Consider the following 16,703-nt stretch of genomic DNA (forward strand, 5'->3'; position numbering starts at 1 on the left):
GGGGGGGCCGCACGCGGGGCACACGCTCGCTCACAGGCGTCACGGCTGGGCTCTCTACCAGGGTGTCATCCTCGTCAGGATGGAGCCGCTTGGCCACCAGTGAGAAGTACAGGGCTTCCAGCAGGACCTATGTCAGGGGTGGGTGGGCATCAGAGGGGCCCGCAGGTGCCAGAGCCTGGCAGCCGGGCCCCCACATCCCACTTACCTTGAGAGGCTCCCAGCCAAAGAAGGAGGCCAGGAAGCTGGAGCTGCTTGAGAAGAGCCACATCACACTCACGCCAGGGGGGAAGCTGGCGCCCACCCAGCCTGAGACCCCCACAGTCGCAGCCACCAAGAGCAGGCTGAGTCCGTGGGCCAGGGGCGCACACCAGGCCGGCAGCAGCCGCCTCCGCAGACCGTCCACCAGCCCTGGGGAGGGAGACAGACCGGTGACAGGCAGCCCACAGGAAGGGGCGCCTAGGGGCGTCCTGGAGACCCCAGAACGCACCTGTGCTGGAGAGCTTTGCCGACTGGGGCTGCTCCCAGGTCAGACCCGGGCTGGGCAGCCCCCTGTCCCCCAGCCTTGGCAGCATCAGCGTCTCTGTCCTCTCTCCGGGGGCGCTGGACCTGAGGCACAGAAGAGGGGAGTAGCCCTGCTCACCTGGCGCCAAGAGGAGAGGTGGCGGGCAGTCCCAGCTCCTGAGCCTCTTCGGCTGTGCAGGCCCCTCCCCACGGTCAGCGGAGAGACGAAAGACACCGCCCCAAGCCGGGTGGACCTGGTGCTGGGGCTCAGACCCCCACCGGGGACTCTGAGGAGGGGCCGCAACACCCACCCTGCTCCTCACGCTGCAGACCCGCGTCAGCCTCCCTTCCTGGCTCCCCCTCACCTCCCGCTTCCTCCACCAGTGGATGGAGTCCTCGCCGCACCGCTGCAGCGGCCTCCAGCGCCATCCCCAAGCCCCGGGCCTGGCCGGCTCTTCCCACCAGCACACCAACTCGGCCTGAAACCTCCCAGTGAGCACTGCCCACGCCTCCCACCTTCGCCCTCAACCTCCCATGCTCTGATGCAGCTCTGTGACCTAAGACCATTCGTTTTTGGATGAGGAGACCTATTTGTCTTTCAAACGCCAATAGTACACGTGCTTTGCAGAACCAGGGGATGCCCGGCGGACCTTGCCGGCTTCAGAGCTGCTCCACCAGAGCAGGGGGGGCTGCAAGGGCAGATGGGGGGCAGGGGGAACGTGAAGCAGGAGTGCAACAGGCGCCTCCTGGGGGGCAAGCGTGCACACCTGCTGTGGTCTCTGCACAGCTGTGCCCTGACCGTTCGCCCCGCACTGCTAGCAGCCACCTGGCCCAGAGCTGCCCTCGGTGCGTCTGGCTTCGAGAATCTCCTGCGGACACGAGGTGCTCTCGCCCATGCAGGCACCTCTGGGACAGCCAGCCAACACCAGTGACCGAGTCCTGCCCTGCACGCGGTGACACGGGCAGGCAGGGTCTTGGGCTGGAGGTACCGGGTCTGCTCCGCTTAGAGCTACTATCCCAGGATTTCCCCATATTAGAGACATTTTGAGTCGATTGGCAATTTCTTCATAAAAATACAATCATACCACAGTTATCTGTTTTTGTAAAAAGATTCGAGACGCTTTCCCCTTTTCTCTGTGTTCTAGGACAGTTTATGTCTCAGTGATTTTTGGTTGCTTGAAAATGAAGAGAGTTAAAAGGAACAAGAAAATAGATACTAGACAAAAAAAAATAAATTTTATATGAACCATCCAGCCCAGAAATTGAGAAAGTCTTAAAAATATAAAATCCAAACAGTTTCCACCAAAAAAAACAAAGGCTATTTAGAAAACATGCCGGGGACCCCTCCCTGCAGCCAGGCCCTGCCTCACACTGGCCACCTCTGCTCTCCACTCGCCACTCTCTTCTGTAGCCTGCGGCCAACGGTTACTGGCCCGGGGCCACCCCGTGAGGTCCTTTCCACACATCGCCCAACCCCTCAGTGGGGGACCCAGCACAGTACAAGGCTGGGCCCCGGAGGGGAACAGGGCTTCTCAGCCTGGGCTCCCCACTGCCTCCCAACCCCAGGACGGGCACTCACAGGCCAGTGAGCAGATCCGTTTCTACTTGAGTGTCCTGGGTGGGGGCCAGGCTGCTGGCCCCTTCAGCCAGGATCTGCCGAATCAGGTCCTCATCTACGGGAGGAGCGGAACACGTCAGGGAGGGCATGGGCCCCTCCGACCCCCAACCTCAGACCCTCCCTGGGGAGAACACGAGGATACCACTCCTCCCCACCCCTGTTCACCTGAAGCCGAGAAGTATTTGGCAGGTGAGGAGGGGCTGACCAGGGAGAGACCGTCCTCCTCTGGGCCCAGCGTGCGGCCCAAGCGGCCCCGGGCCAGCCGCTGCAGGGTGTTGCCCACGATGGAGGGGTCACTCAGCAAGTCTGGCCAGTGAAGCGTGCCCTCGCTGGATGGCCAGCACACCAGGCTGCAGGGGACACAGGTCAAACGAGGGAGCCCAGGGGACCACGTGTGCACATACTCCCGAGTCCACCACACACGGACATAAGAGGCTTCCGAGCAAACACGGCTGAGATAGCGGGTGGCAACACCCAGGGCCCGCAAGCACCTGCCGAGGACACGCGACAGCCCACGCAGCCCACACGGCCGTAACACGGCACACACGGGGGTGGCGGACCTACACCAAGGCTCCCATCTTCTCATGGACCCCTACCTTTTAGAATCATCCGAAAATAAGTCACTTCTCATTTGTCCAGCAAAGGCCTATTGGGAAGTGCAGAGAATACCTCAGACTCTGGGCCGCCTGAGGTGACAGGAGGCCCCCCCCCCCCAGAGGGCCCCTGGGGGCACACTCGCCTCCACGTGCAGCCCCGGGAAGGTGAGGAAGGAGCTGTCCAGCACAGACGAGTCCAGGTAGCTGTCGATGTCCAGTACCTGCGGCCCTGCGGGGGTGGAGCTCGGGCCCCCGGCCACCTACGGGAAGAAGCAGGCGGTCAGCAGGAGGCAGTTCTGCCTCCCAAGCAGGCAGAGCCTAGACTGGTGCTGTGCTAGAGAACGTTCTAGAATGATACACACGTTCTGCAACTGCACTGTCCACACGGTAGCCACGAGCCCCATGCTGCTACAGAGCACGTGAAATGTGGCTGGTGCACCTGAGGAAGTCCAGGTTAACTGAACACAAGCAGCCCCAGGCAGCTGCCGGTCACTGCGCCGGTCACCTGGCCTACAGCAGACGGTCCTCTCCGAGGAGGCCGCCGTTGTTCGGCTGGTACCTCCCTTGTCTTGTGAGGCCCCGTGTGGCTCTGGCCGCATGGGCTGGGATGAGTCAGTCCACGAAGCCTGCTGTGGATTCTTTGGCAGCGGCGGGCCCATCAGGGAGGCCATCTGGGCTTGTGCGCGTGCGAGGTCTCACAGGGCTCTGCTGGCCTCTTGCTAGAGGTTGGCTCCGGTTTGCGATTTCCTCCCGAGTCGGTCTGGGAGCTTGTCCTCCCAGGAACTTGTCCGTTTCACCTCGGTCGTATGACAGGCTGGTGGACAGCAGTTCACAGGACCCCCATCCATCCTGCTGGTTTCTATGGCCTCGGTGGCAAGGTCCCCTTGGGTCGCGCGTGAGTTCGACAATCTGTAGTACTCTGTTTTCTTGGGTCAGTCTAGCCAAAGACTGGCCAGCACTGCTGACCTCACTGACTTTCCCTGTCTGGCAGCCACACTGGACAGCCCTCTGCACAAGCGGTAAGTAAGGCCCACACTCCACCCTCCAGGAGCTCCACGGTGCCCAGCCCACCTTGCTCCGGGACATCCGGAAGAGAAACAGGATGACCAAGTAGACAGGATAGACAACCACACTGGACACCAGGCCGACGGCAACTGTGTCAACACTCAGTGGAATCAGAGCGGACACAGGCCCCGCGCTGCGTGGCAGGAGAGAAAAGAAACCCAGGCTGGGTCAGGCTGGAGGGCGGGAGGGGCCACCTGGACACTCACAGCGCGGCACCCACCTGTAGGCAGCATCTCCCACGACCCCGTACCACACAGCGTTGGCGCCCAGGAAGAGGCAGAGGAGGAGGATGCAGCAGGTGGCCCTCTGGACGCGCGTGAAGCGGCTCCGAGGCGGCCGGTCCCAGAGGGACAGCCAGATATGCTTGTCAAAGAAGCCACGCTGCAGCTCGGCCACTAGGAGGCGCCGGAACCGCCGCAGGGCCAAGTCACCTAGGCAGAGGGCACGGGAGGGCTTCAGGAGGCCACAGGCGCCGGGCCACCCCTCCAGGCCGCTGCGGCGGGGACGGGCAGGGCCCTTACTTGCTGCCAGCACGTCCTTCTCCACGAGGCCGCCGTTGGCCTCGGTCTCCACCGAGAGCCAGTCGTTGACCAGGAAGAAGGTGCTGCGGGCGTTCTGCAGGTCCCTGACAATGACGTGCTGCAGGAACCAGGCGGGGCTGAGCCCTGAGGGAAGGGGGTGCTGAATCAGGTGGAAGGGCGCTGGCAGGGTGCTGGCGGGGCGGCCACAGGCACCCCCACAGACCTTTGTTGTCGTGCCACACGCGGATCTTGCGCACGCTGCCCAGGCTGTGCGGGGTGGCGATCTGGAACACGTCCAGGCTGTTGCGGCGGAAGGCTCTGTCCCCGTCCAGGTGCCGGTGGCCACTGCGGCCCTCCGCCCCGTACAGCATGATGCCCACGTGCGCCGTGGTACCTGCGGGCGGGCGGACACGCAGACCAGACACGTGAGCCCGGGCACGCCGTCCTTCATCCACCACATGCAGGCAGTCCTGGCTCCACACGGACCCACGTCAGCTACCTCAGCGCGCCAGAGACTTGGCCCCCACGGCGCACGTGCTCGGCATCCGAGCGGCTTAACCAAGTGACTGAGTGAGGCCCAAAAGTGGCCTCGAGCTCTCCGGTCTGCTCTGGGAACGACAGGCCAGAGCGCTGACCGGCGGCCCGTCCCCGTGCACCCGCCGGTTCCCTGCTCCTCTTCCAGCAGTAAACGCGCGCAACGTTTTACAGAACTGGGTCCTCCAAAGGGTGAAAGCACAGGAAGGAAGTGAAAAGTGGGAGCACAGGGAGAGAAATTCCGATCAAAAGTCACCAGGCACGTCGACACTGAGGGTGGTTCACTGCAAACGTTCCCACGCAAACAAGGACAGCGGTCAGGAGAGAGAGGACAAAGGGGGCACACAGGAGAGAATGGTCAGAGGGGCAGCGCGGCAGGGCACGGGAAATCCTGCAGCCACGTGGGGAGCACCATCCAGACCGCACGACAAGTTTTGCATCAAGAAACCAAGCGCGGGGCGCCTGGGTGGCTCAGTCGTTAAGCGTCTGCCTCCAGCTCAGGTCATGATCTCAGGGTCCTGGGATCGAGCCCCGCATCGGGCTCCCTGCTCGGCGGGAAGCCTGCTTCTCCCTCTCCCACTCCCCCCGCTTGTGTTCCCTCTCTCGCTGTGTCTCTCTCTGTCAGATAAATAAATAAAATCTTTAAAAAAAAAAAAAAGAAAGAAACCAAGCGCTTTGGTTTCCAGTGAGTCTAACATCCAAGTCATCTGTCCTCGCTCGCTACGGGTACCGTCTTCCCAGTAACGGCTTATGCCACCCACACTGACCATCTGCTCGCTCAGGCGGGCAGGCCCCACACCCGGGTGCCCTATGCGGCCGGAGGGCCCCGAGAGGCCTGACGAGCTCCTACACACAGAGCAGTGGGTAAACCAAGCCCTCTTCTGTCATCTACAAGGGACAGTGGCCAGAGAGAGCAAGCAGGGGCGGCCCGGGGGCCTGGACGAGGCAGCCCCTCCCTCACCTGAGCCTCGGCCCCAGCCGGTCTTGACCAGGATCTCGTACTTGAAGCGGCCCGCCTTCCCGCAGAAAGGGATGACGCGGACCCGGCTGACGTCCAGCTGGTCCAGCTTACGCAGGATCACGGCCATGACCGCATAGGTCACCAGGCACACGGAACATGTCAGCAGAACGATGTAGTTCGTGCCTGGGGCCGGGTCCTGGGGAGACAGAGCCTTCAGGCCCGGAGGCACAGCCCACGCCCCACCTCCTCAGGACGAAGGAACGTGGTGCCACTCACTGGGAAGATGAAGTGGATGTGGCTGGGGGGCACAAAGAGGCTGGCCCCGAAGGCTGTGAGGTGGCGGGTAAGGCAGACGGCCTGGCTGGGGGAGGTCTCCTCCAAAGGCACGAGCCCCTCCGTCCTCCACATCATCTCCTTCTCACTGAAGTACTGGCACAGGGACGTGTAGAGGCCCACGGTCACCTCCAGCGCTGACCAGTGGAAGTGGCTGGTCAGGTTCAGGTAGTAAGTCCCGCCTAGGTCTCTGGTCCTGGGAGAAGTTGGGGGAGCGTCACAGCCAGACTCTGCCCAGCCCCAGGCTCTGAGTGACAGCGATGTTCTGGCCCCCGGCCTCTTGGCCGAGCCACCCCCACCACGTGTCGCCAGGGCAGCCCACATCCCGGTCCTCCTGCCGCCATAGCTGTTCCCGTGGGGAGCACACAGGACCTTGGCACGCACGGATCAGACCACGTTCACCCTGCCCTCAGGGACCAGCCCCACCCCACCAATGGGGCCTCTGTGGCAGGGCATGTCCTCACCCCGGGGCGATGAAGAAGGTGTAGGGCCTGTGGTCGTCACCCATCATCTGCTCCAGGCTGATCCTCCTGCTGGCCGAGCAGTTGTGCTCGTTCGGCCAGGGCGCCGAGTGCAAGTACACAGCCAGGTAGGGCTCAGGCTCCTCGGGCAAGTAGCGCTCTAGCAACACAAACACAGGGTCGGACGGAAGCCCTGGGCCATTCCCGCACTGTGGGTGACACCCGCGGGAGCCCTCCGGAGCCCTCCCCGCTCCATGCCGGCGTGGCACCTGCTCTGACCTCATCCCTCACCGCCCTCGGGCCAGGCCCCCAGCAGCCTGGGGAGCGGGAGGCAGGCTTTACTGAAGGCCACAGAGTTGGGCAGTCCATGAGAAACACTGGCTCACCCCACCCCCTGCCCCCAGAAAGGCCGGGCCAAGGCTGGGAGGAGGCAGCAGCCACGAGCGCCCCGCCCCTGGCACCCACCACTGAGCAGCGTGTAGGTGAGCTGCAGATGCAGCCCGGCGGCGGGGTTGTTGTTCTCAGGGGTCACCACAACGCTGACCGAGGCCTGGGGCTGCACGATGGTGGAGCCGGCAGGGGTGGGGGGGCGGCCCCGGGCGGCCTGGTCTGAGCTGTTGGGCACTTTCACAGTGATGGCGCGCTCCGAGGCCAGCTGCCCGATGGGGATCTGAGCCCCGGCCTGCGTCTGGAAGGCCATGGAGGCCACCTTGGTGGAGACTGTGTAGTTGCTGATGTAGCCGAAGGGGAAGGGGTTGGAGTCGACCAGGAACATGAGCTGCACCACGTCACTGAGGTTGGACAAGGCCCCGCTGAAGGCCGTGGGGATAGAGAAGTGGCAGCCGGGAACCGAGGCGTTACCCTGGCAAAGCAGGCTCAGCGGGTCCGAGCGCTTGCCCTGGGCCACGATCTCCTCGCCCGCCAGCGTCAGGGGCTCCTCATTGAGGACGCGGGAGCGCATGAGGATGCACATGAGGGCCGAGGAGAGGTGATAGGCCCTGGACGCCACCATGAGCGTGGGCGGCTCTGCGCCCAGCTCTGAGGGCTGTGGGCCCTGCACGTCGGCACTGGCCAAGTGGATGAGGTCACCTGTGGGAGCAGGAGGGGTTGCGGGGGGTCACTTGTGGGGGAGAAGCAGGAGGAGGCTGGCGGTGGGGAGGGGGCACCACACACACCTGCCCAGCCCTCGCCCATACCTGTGATGTTGAGGATGCTGTCGGCGATGCCCGTGGGCGTCCCGGTGCCGGCGGCAGTCTCGGCCTGCAGGATGCGCATCATGCCCTCAAGCTTGTGCAGCGTCTTCTTCAGGCAGGAGCCGCACACCAGCTCCCTGCTGGACACCTGCAGGGAGGCCGGGACCGTGTTCTGCCCTGCTCCGGCCCGGCTGAACAGGGCAACTCCCCCTCTGGCCGCTCAGCCCAAGCTCGGCTCCAGCACACTGGCCATGCTGCTGGGCACCCACTGTGGCCATGGCCTTTCCCCAAGCCCCTCCATCTTGCAGCTGGAAGTTCCACCCACATACCTCCCTACAGAAAACTCTTCTGTGGCTTCTCCCCACCCACAGACGAGGTTCAGCAGAATGCCACCCTGCGTCCCACCCCAAGCCACATACATGGCCACAGGAACCATGTGTCACAGGGCTCCCCACCTCCCTGGAAAGATTCTCTGCATCCTTCTCTGCTGAAGGCTCTGCAGCAATTTCCCACCCCTATTGAAAGTGGACTCAGCCCTGCCCAGTCCAGTCCCCGAATCCTGGATGACGATGGTGGTAGCTCTCAGAGCTGCAGAAGCCAGGTCACGTGCAACCAGGGGCTGGAGCAGAACGGCACAGGAACAGCCTCTTCCGTCTGCCCTCCCTACAGCTAGGCTGCTCCTTGTGCCCTGGACCACCATGCACGGTCGCCGGAGGGACAGAGGCCCCCATGGCTCACACACTAGAACAGCCAAGGACCGGCACGTGACTGGGGAGACAGGCCAGCACAGGGTCTGCCAAGGGGCCTGAGCTCCCCCGTACCGTGCACTGGGCCAGCGCCGCCGCAATCTGCTGGATGTCATCCACGGTGTTGACCCGCAGGGAGACCAGGGTCTCTGTGACGTTCTTGCGTATCTGGGCTTGCAGCTGCCGCCTGGCGTCCAACTCTGCTGCTGCAGCCACAGCAGGCTCGGACTGCGGGCAGCAAGCACAGGGGAGCCCTGAGTGGGCAACAGGCGGCCCCACCAGCGGTGATGGCAGGTGCCATGCAGGCCGTCTCAGCCACCACGAAACTCGGGTGGTGGCTCAAGCCCTGTTTCCTAAGGAGCAAAAGGGGGCTTTCCCAAGACTCCTTACAGGGGGTGGGCATGGAGGTGGGGGAACCCACAGGTGGGGACAGTAGAGAACAGAGGTTATTTCAAGGAGACGCACCAGGGGACTGATCATTCGCAAGACCTCGGGGACTGGCCTGGCTCCACCCTCCCGCTGAGGACAGACGAGAGAAGGGGAGTCCTCACCCCCGTGCCGGCCTCATTGAGCACAGTGATGAGGGCCAGCGAGTACTCGATGACGTGCTGGGGGTCAGCCTGTCTCAGTAGCCTGGGCAGCATGCTCTCCGTGAGGCTATGTAGCCAGGTCATGAGGTCCGAGGGGCCTCCTGGGGGGTCGCCAGGAGGCTCTGGCAGGGTGATGGCCAGAGAACTGTGTGCAAAGGCCCCCGGTGAACGAGTGGCAGTCCCCACTCCCACCTGCCACCCGCCCTGACCTCCCTGCCCAGGCTCACCTGTTGAGGGCGACCACAGCCGCACCCAGCTGGTCCTGCACGACCACGGCCAGGCCCACCTGGAAGTGGGGTGCAAACCCGGGCGGCAGCACGGCTCCATAGGAGGAGAGGCTGCCCCTATAGACGCAGAACTCCTCGCAGTGACCCTGCCGACAGCGCCGCAGCAGCAAGGCGTATACCAGGGGGGCGCTTGCATCTTCCGCGTCCTGCCAGCCTGCAGGGCCCCCACAGTGTCAGCCGTGCCCCCAGAGTCCCTGCGGCCCATACGCCGTGCCTCCCCACCATCCGCAGCCGCGCTCACCTGTGCACTCGAAATGCACCTTGGTGGTGAGAGCGCGCACGGCGTCCAGCGGGAAGAGGCGGCAGGAGCCCCCACGCGGGGGCCGGTTGGCAGAGAGGCGGATGGAGGCGCAACCCTCCTCCTCACCGGAGCGGCCCAGCACCGTGAGGGTGAACGTGTAACCCTCGCCGTCCCGCAGCACGCCGCGCCGCAGCACCAGCCGCATGCCCGAGCTGCCCGTTGATGTGGTCGTCTCGTCCAGCACCAGCGTCTGGTTGCTGAAAGTGCGCGCGGCCCAGCGCTGCGGGTCGACATGCAGAGCCAGCGCTGAGGGGCGGAGCGGCTGCGCCCCGCCCCGTCCTCTCCCGGGGCCCCGCCCCTCACTTGGTCCTCTCCCCGAGGCCCCGCCCTCTCCCTCCCCGAGCGCGCCCCCCTACCACCACCCACCCCGCAAGCTCGCTCACCCCCCGCTTGGAGCCCCTGCTGCAGTTGTCACAGCGACCCTCCAGGTACACGTAGGAACTGCGGCTTACTGCGTACACCGCCTGCGCCTTGCAAGACACACACTCCAAGGACACGATGGGTACCCGGCCCCTGCGAATCAACACCTGGGGACAGGGTGGGATCACAGGGAAGCCATGACCTGAGCCAGGCCCTCCGCTCCTGGGGCCCAGACCTGAGTCTGCACAGTGCAGTGGGGCCGCGGCTCATGGGGGAGCTGGGCCTCTGGCCTCTGCCTTGGTGCCATTCTAGTTGGGAAAGCTCCTCTGAGCCCAGCCAGCTCGTTAGCCTAAGGTCCAGCTGCCCAAGGCACTGTGGGCTCAGCCCTCACCCACTACGTTCAACTGGTTTTGTGTCTCCAGTCTGCGGGATGGTGGTGGACACCCAAAAGAACAGAGTCCACACTGGGTTTCTTTTCTGTAGCCCCCAAGGCCCAGTGTGGGCCCAGCACACACGAGGCCCTTAGGTGCTCACCCACACACAGAACGGACGGGTGAATGCCTGTGTGGGGAGAGAGCAGCTGTGCACAGCACAGCCCTGAGGTCCCTGCCGCCGTGGGACGGGGCCCACCTCAGCCAATCCAGGCCCTGCTCTAAGCTCCCACCTTGCCGGACAGCCCCTCTGGACAGGCCGGCTGGAAGAGCCTGATGCTGGGGACAGACAACCCCGTGCTGGGCACCAGCAGAGCCTAGCACACCGGCTCCCATCAGCACACCTCACCCAAAGGCAGCAGGAGTAGTTGCCCTGGGGTCACCCGCTCTGTGGTCCTGACCTGCCTGGAGGATCCAGGGGAGGGGAATGTTGAGCACATGCACACACAGGGGTGAGATCAGGCCCCTCCTGTTCAGTAACGAGAACACCCATGCTCTGGGAAGGGGACCTGTATCGTCACGGCACCTGGGGCCCCTCAAAGATCTGGAGTGCCACGGCCACGTTTGGAAGGAAACAGTGTTGAAGCGGGATGTTTTGTTAAAGAGAAACTGTATCAAAAGTAGTAACTCCTGGGCGCCTGGGTGGCTCAGTTGGTTAAGCGACTGCCTTTGGCTCAGGTAATGATCCTGGAGTCCCGGGCGCCTGGGTGGCTCAGTTGGTTAAGCGACTGCCTTTGGCTCAGGTAATGATCCTGGAGTCCCGGAATCGAGTCCCACATCGGGCTCCCTGCTCAGCAGGGAGTCTGCTTCTCCCTCTGACCCTCCCCCCTCTCATACTCTATCTCGTTCTCTCTCTCAAATAAATAAATAAAAATCTTTAAAAAAAAAAAAAAAAGTAACAACTCCTAAGGAGAACCAGCAGCTTCCACCCAGAAGCACCACAACATAGGAAACCCTCAGTGTTCGGCGCTACCTAGGGGCAGACGGCCCTGTACCTCAGCCCTCCCCAGCAGCTGTGTCCAACCTGGAGGCCCGGGCTCTGCCTTGCTGGGCTAAGGACCAGGCCAGCAGCACCCACCGTCTGGTTCGTGGCTTCCTCCTTCCGGCCTGCCTTCCACACGGTCAGGTTGAAGGTGTACTCCACGCCGGCTTGCAGGCGCTCCCGAGGGACGGTGACCACGCTGCTCCCCCGGGGTCCGAAGGTCAGGGTACACCCACCGGTCTCACTCTGTAGCCACAGGGGAGAGGGCGTGAGACCCTGGATGGCTTCAAAGCAGAGCCTGGCTCACGGCACAGCTGGGAGAGCCCGCTCCCTATGCTAGACTCAGCACGAATGACCGAGGGGGCGGGGGGGGGCAGGAGACACCCATGCCCCGCAGTGCACCTGACCTGTGTCGAGGCCACACAGGCCCAGTGGAAGCTGAGTGGCGTCTGGTCGCCATCCTCCAGGTTGGGATCGTAGGATTTGCTGCCATCTAGCACCAGATCCTGAGTGTCTGACCACACACGGTACGAGCCGCCCTCGATGATGGGCACCAGGCGCTCAGGCACCACTGTCACGTTGGCTTGGATGCTCCGTGCCAGTGGTGTGTCCCCAAATGACACCATGAACACAAAGCAGTAGTGGCCCACAGGCAGTGCCAGCCGCGGCACCACCAGCTGGGGCCGGCTCACATCCACACTGGGCAGGGCCACGGGGGCCATGCGCCCAGGCCGCTGGCAGCTGGCGGCCCGGTACACCTGCCAGTGGTACTCGGTCTGGTAGGTGACACAGTCGCGCAGATTGACGTGGGCCTCCAGGTAGTTGCGTTGGGAGCGCCGCATCAGCAGCTGCGGGGGCAGGGCCACATCCACCTCGGGCTCCCTGCAGGCCAGCACGTGGACGGTGACCGTGGCCTGCGCCACGAAGAAGCTCACCAGGTTGGAGGCATTCACCTCCATGCGGTAGTCCCCGGGCCGCAGATAGGAGTGTTCAGCCCAGGGCTCCTCCGTGTCCTCCACTGGGGCCTCATCCCCAAAGTCCCAGCGATAGGCCACACGCCGGGGGGTAGGGCTCGTGGCGGCCTCGAACCGGGCCGAGCGGTTGGTAAAGCAGCGGCCGCTGCGCAGCACTACGTGCTGGATGGTGTCCTGGACCTCCATCACAAGCGTGAGGTTCACCCCGCCCAGCTCGTTGAAGGCACGCACGTGGATTTCCAGCAGCCCCGCAGCCACGGGGGTGTAGGTGACGTCACGGCCCGACAGGATGACCAGCGAGTCCCCCTGGACCTTTTGCAAGGAGAAGTACCACGCGTAGGCCACACGGGACCCCCGCTGCACCCGGGCTGTGAAGTTCCTCTCCGTGCCCGTGGGGATGCCCGGCTCACAGCAGTTGGGCACCTGGAGCCCACCCACGGCCTCTAGCACTAAGACGCGCACCTGAGCCTGGGCCCGGCTCACATGGTTCTCAGCCTGAACGCTCACCACGTAGTCCCCGATCCGGGGGAAGCTGCGGGAGAAGTGGGGACCGGGCAGGGCCTCCATGACGGCCCCGCTGACCTGCAGATGGAAGCGCACGGCGGAGCCAGCAGCCAGCACGATCTGAAAGTGGACCAGCTGCCCGGGCTCCGCCACCTTGCTGTCGGCCCACAGCACCAGGCCCATGATGGGCTCCTCCACCATGAGCTCGTGGGTGGCCATGACCCAGCTGACAGCGTTGGAAGCGTTAAGCCGAACGGAGAAGGTGCCGGGGTCACGGAAGACCATGGCAATGTGCTGGCCGTGCCTACTGCCACCTGGCACCGTCCAGCACCAGCTCACGTTGGTGCCTGAGTCCAGCTGTCCCCAGAAGGGCACAGAGGAGCCAGCGGCCACAAAGCTGCAGTCCAGGTCACCGGCCCTGATGCTGAGGCCGCTGACGGGCACCTGCACAGCCACCTCGAGGGTGGCATTGGCTGAGCCCAGCTGGTTCTCAGCCGTGACCGTGACCAGGTACAGGCCGGGGCTGGGGAAGGCGTAGGTGGTGGATGGCTCTCGGGTCTCCCAGCTCTGTCCTCCCTCCAGGGACCAAATATAAATGATGCCACTGCCACCAGCCAGCTCAGCAGAGAGGGTGATGCTGGCATTGACCGAGGCCGGGTTTGGGGAGGCGGCTGCAGCCAGCCAGCCCACGGGCTCCACAAAGTCCATGGTGCGGTTGGCCAAGGCACTGCCCAGCATGTTGGCAGCCCGCAGCTGGATGTGGTAGGTGCCGGCCTCGAGCACGGTGAGCGAGAAGGTTTTGCCACTGCCAGTCAGGGCCGGGCCGCCATCCCGCTGGGCGGCCCAGCTGTAGGAGATGTTAGTGCCATCCCGGACCACAGCCTGCAGCTGCAGCGTGTGGTTGGTGGGAAAGCAGCAGCCGCCTCCGCCCCCCACCACCTGCAGCCCCTCGATGTGCTCCAGGACGTAGACGAAGATGCTGTCCTGCGCGGCGCCCACCCCATTCTCGGCGGTAACGATGATGGTGAAGGTGCCCACCGAGCGGAAGGTGTAGGAGATGGTGGGGCCCCCGGGGATGGGCGTGCAGCGGTCACACAGCACCCAGGAGTAACGCACGTCGCTGCCGGCCTCCAGGGACGTGGAGAAACTCACGCTGCCGTTGAGGGGCACCACCGTGCGGCTGGCGTTGACGCCGAGGCCCCGCACGCACTGCTGCACCGTGACGTTCAGCCACGCCTCTGCACGGCTCACCTCATTCCATGCGCTCACCCTGACGGCGAAGTGGCCCGTGCTGTTGTAGGCATGGGTGACCATGGGGCCCTCGAGGCGCCTGCCATCCCCCAGTTCCCACAGGTAGGTGGCGGGCCTCCCGTGGCCCACGGCACAGAACAGATAGGGCCGCCGTAGCTCCAGCACGCCAGAGCTGTTGACCCGGATGCCCATGAGCTCCACGGGCTCCTGCACCTCCACGAGGGCAGAGTCGTTGGCAGCTGAGATGTTGTTGGACACAGCAACCGTCACGAGGTAGGAACCTGGGTCCGCGTAGGTGAATGTGGCCTCGGGGCCCCCGACACGGGCAGCGTCCTCAGTGCCAGAGTCCCAGGTATACCGGTAGAGGAACGGGGGCCAGGCACGAGCCACCAGACGGGCCTCCTCCCCGAGCCGCACAGACTGCCTCTCGGGCCACAGGGTCACGTTGCCCACCTCAGGCTCCACGCACACACTGGTGAAGTAATGGGCCTTGTTCACGCGGCTTGACAGGACCAGTGCCAAGGGGAACGTCCCGCTCCGTGTGAAATTGTGTACCACTGTTGGGTCCCCCGCGATGGTCGTGTTGGATGAGCCGTCCCCAAACGTCCAGTCGAAGACATAGTGGGCCGGGTCCCCGGTGACGTGGGCTGTGAACCGGGCGTGGGGCTGCGTGGCGATGCAGGCCGCCGGCTCAATCCATAGCACCTCCAGGACGAAGACGTGCACGGGCCGGCTCAGGGCCAGGTGGCCCGCGGGGCTGGACACTCCCACATTCACCGTGCAGTTCTGGGCCCGGAGGTACACATGCTCCACTGTGGCCTCGGGGCCCATGAGCACCGTGCCGTCCCCCATGTCGAAAGTCCACGTGACATTGTCTCCTGACTCCAGTGTGGCCCTGACCGTAACAGGTGCGCCCTGCTCCACAGCCGGGCTCAGGCTCACGCTCAGGCCCCGAAGCTCCTCAAAGACGCGGATGCTGAGGCAGGCTGCCACACTGCTCACCGTGTTGTTGACCTCCAGATGGACACGGTACATGCCCCTTGAGGCGTACGTGTGGTTGACCTCCGGCTGGGGCCGCGTCACAGTCGGGGAGCCATCCCCGAAGTCCCACGTGTACAGGATGCCCCCAGGTGAGGGCAGTGGGTGTGGGGAGAAGGTGACAGACTGGCCAGCCAACAGGACACGGCTTCCCACGGCCACGGCCACGGCAGGTAAGGTGGCGCGCACACTCACGGGCACTCGCTGCGTCAGGTTCTCGAAGGTGTTGGACACCAGCAGGGTCAGGTTGTACTCACCTGGGGAACAGGCCCGAGTAAGGACGAGGCCAGGGCCACCACCACCACCAGCTTGGCAAAGTCACTACCGAACCCCATGTTGCTGCGCACCGGGGCCCCTCGGGATGACAGAACAGGGCCTCGGGCAAAATGTAAAGGGAGAAAGTCCCTGGACCCTGCCCTGGGGGCGTTCGCAATGAGGTGTGCGCGGGGTGCCATCAGCACCGGGTGAGACACGGGGCTTAGGCAGGAATGGGAGGAGGAGCAGACCCTCTCTGAGTTAACAGCGAGTGCCACTGACAGGCAGAAGTTGGGGGGGGCGGCCCGAGGTTTACTCTCTATTCTGCGTGTGAGGCTTCTCAGACTTTAAAAATAAAAGGTAACCCCTTTCTTCCCCCAAAAAGGGTCTGAATAGTGGCCGAGGGAGGTCCAGTTTCTGGCCAGGAGACTTGAATCATGGGGCTCAGCAGCCCAGTCCACCCCTCACCCCAGACATCCCTCCTTCACCCTATTTAGGACCCCAGGCCCTCAACCCAGACGAGACAGAGGGGACTGTCCCCACAGCAGGTCAGTGGGCCCCAGCCCTCACCTGGGATGGCATAGCTGTGGGTGGCATTGTGCTCCACCAGCACCTGGGCCACCGTGGGGTCTGGGACCTGGAAGGACTCATTGTACGGAGGCTTGAACTGGCCGATCACCTGGTCACCGTCCCCAAAGGTCCACCTGCCAGGGCAGCAGGAGGGCCATGAGCAGGCTGGGGGTGGGTGCACATTGGCCCAGCTGCAGCCCCTCCCCACTCCCAGGGTCCCAGGCACCCGGCGCCTCCCGGCAGGTGAGGAGGCGGAGGCTGGCGGGAGAGCCTGGCACCAGCCCGACCCGGGCGCGGCCCGCCCTGCTGCCCACCAGGCCAGGCGCACTTACAGAAAGGCCACCTCCACAGCCGAGTCCACCAGCACGTGGGCGGCCAAGGCCAGGGTGGCATTGGGGGGCAGCACGGGAGGCACCGCAGACACCCAAAGGCCCCTCATCCTGTGCATCCGCTCCACAGTAACATTGTAGTTCACGGTGACGTTGCTCACGTGGTTGGAGGCCGTCAGCTACAGAGACAGGGAGCGTACGTGGGCTGCCGCGGGTGGGGCGCAGGCCGCGAGGCAGCACAGAGCCCTCCCCCGCACTCACCCACAGCCAGCCAAGGGGTCCTCGGGAGCAAAGCAGAACAG

At 64.2% G+C, this 16,703-nt stretch overlaps 1 protein-coding gene across 1 annotated transcript in view; it reads right to left on the bottom strand.

The window, feature by feature from the left end:
* Window position 1: 1 nt before the first annotated feature.
* The window catches only part of PKD1 (polycystin 1, transient receptor potential channel interacting), a gene marked incomplete at both ends in the record, with an annotated part of 37,176 nt that continues 20,474 nt past the window's right edge, over window positions 2–16,703 (bottom strand). Inside the window, 25 exons of the mRNA XM_044915253.1 lie at window positions 2–127; window positions 206–408; window positions 488–606; window positions 2,081–2,174; window positions 2,285–2,469; window positions 2,716–2,765; window positions 2,859–2,975; window positions 3,787–3,913; window positions 4,001–4,211; window positions 4,302–4,445; window positions 4,525–4,695; window positions 5,797–5,992; window positions 6,073–6,325; window positions 6,594–6,750; window positions 7,056–7,679; window positions 7,787–7,931; window positions 8,605–8,757; window positions 9,093–9,264; window positions 9,347–9,560; window positions 9,648–9,927; window positions 10,091–10,234; window positions 11,577–11,726; window positions 11,888–15,504; window positions 16,073–16,206; window positions 16,405–16,580. Of these exons, the coding sequence (XP_044771188.1) occupies window positions 2–127; window positions 206–408; window positions 488–606; window positions 2,081–2,174; window positions 2,285–2,469; window positions 2,716–2,765; window positions 2,859–2,975; window positions 3,787–3,913; window positions 4,001–4,211; window positions 4,302–4,445; window positions 4,525–4,695; window positions 5,797–5,992; window positions 6,073–6,325; window positions 6,594–6,750; window positions 7,056–7,679; window positions 7,787–7,931; window positions 8,605–8,757; window positions 9,093–9,264; window positions 9,347–9,560; window positions 9,648–9,927; window positions 10,091–10,234; window positions 11,577–11,726; window positions 11,888–15,504; window positions 16,073–16,206; window positions 16,405–16,580 (7,962 nt within the window). The remainder of the gene's footprint in view (window positions 128–205; window positions 409–487; window positions 607–2,080; window positions 2,175–2,284; window positions 2,470–2,715; window positions 2,766–2,858; window positions 2,976–3,786; window positions 3,914–4,000; window positions 4,212–4,301; window positions 4,446–4,524; window positions 4,696–5,796; window positions 5,993–6,072; window positions 6,326–6,593; window positions 6,751–7,055; window positions 7,680–7,786; window positions 7,932–8,604; window positions 8,758–9,092; window positions 9,265–9,346; window positions 9,561–9,647; window positions 9,928–10,090; window positions 10,235–11,576; window positions 11,727–11,887; window positions 15,505–16,072; window positions 16,207–16,404; window positions 16,581–16,703) is intronic.

Source organism: Neomonachus schauinslandi, chromosome 5 (assembly GCF_002201575.2).
Source record: "Neomonachus schauinslandi chromosome 5, ASM220157v2, whole genome shotgun sequence".
In the NCBI taxonomy this organism is placed as follows: domain Eukaryota; kingdom Metazoa; phylum Chordata; class Mammalia; order Carnivora; family Phocidae; genus Neomonachus; species Neomonachus schauinslandi.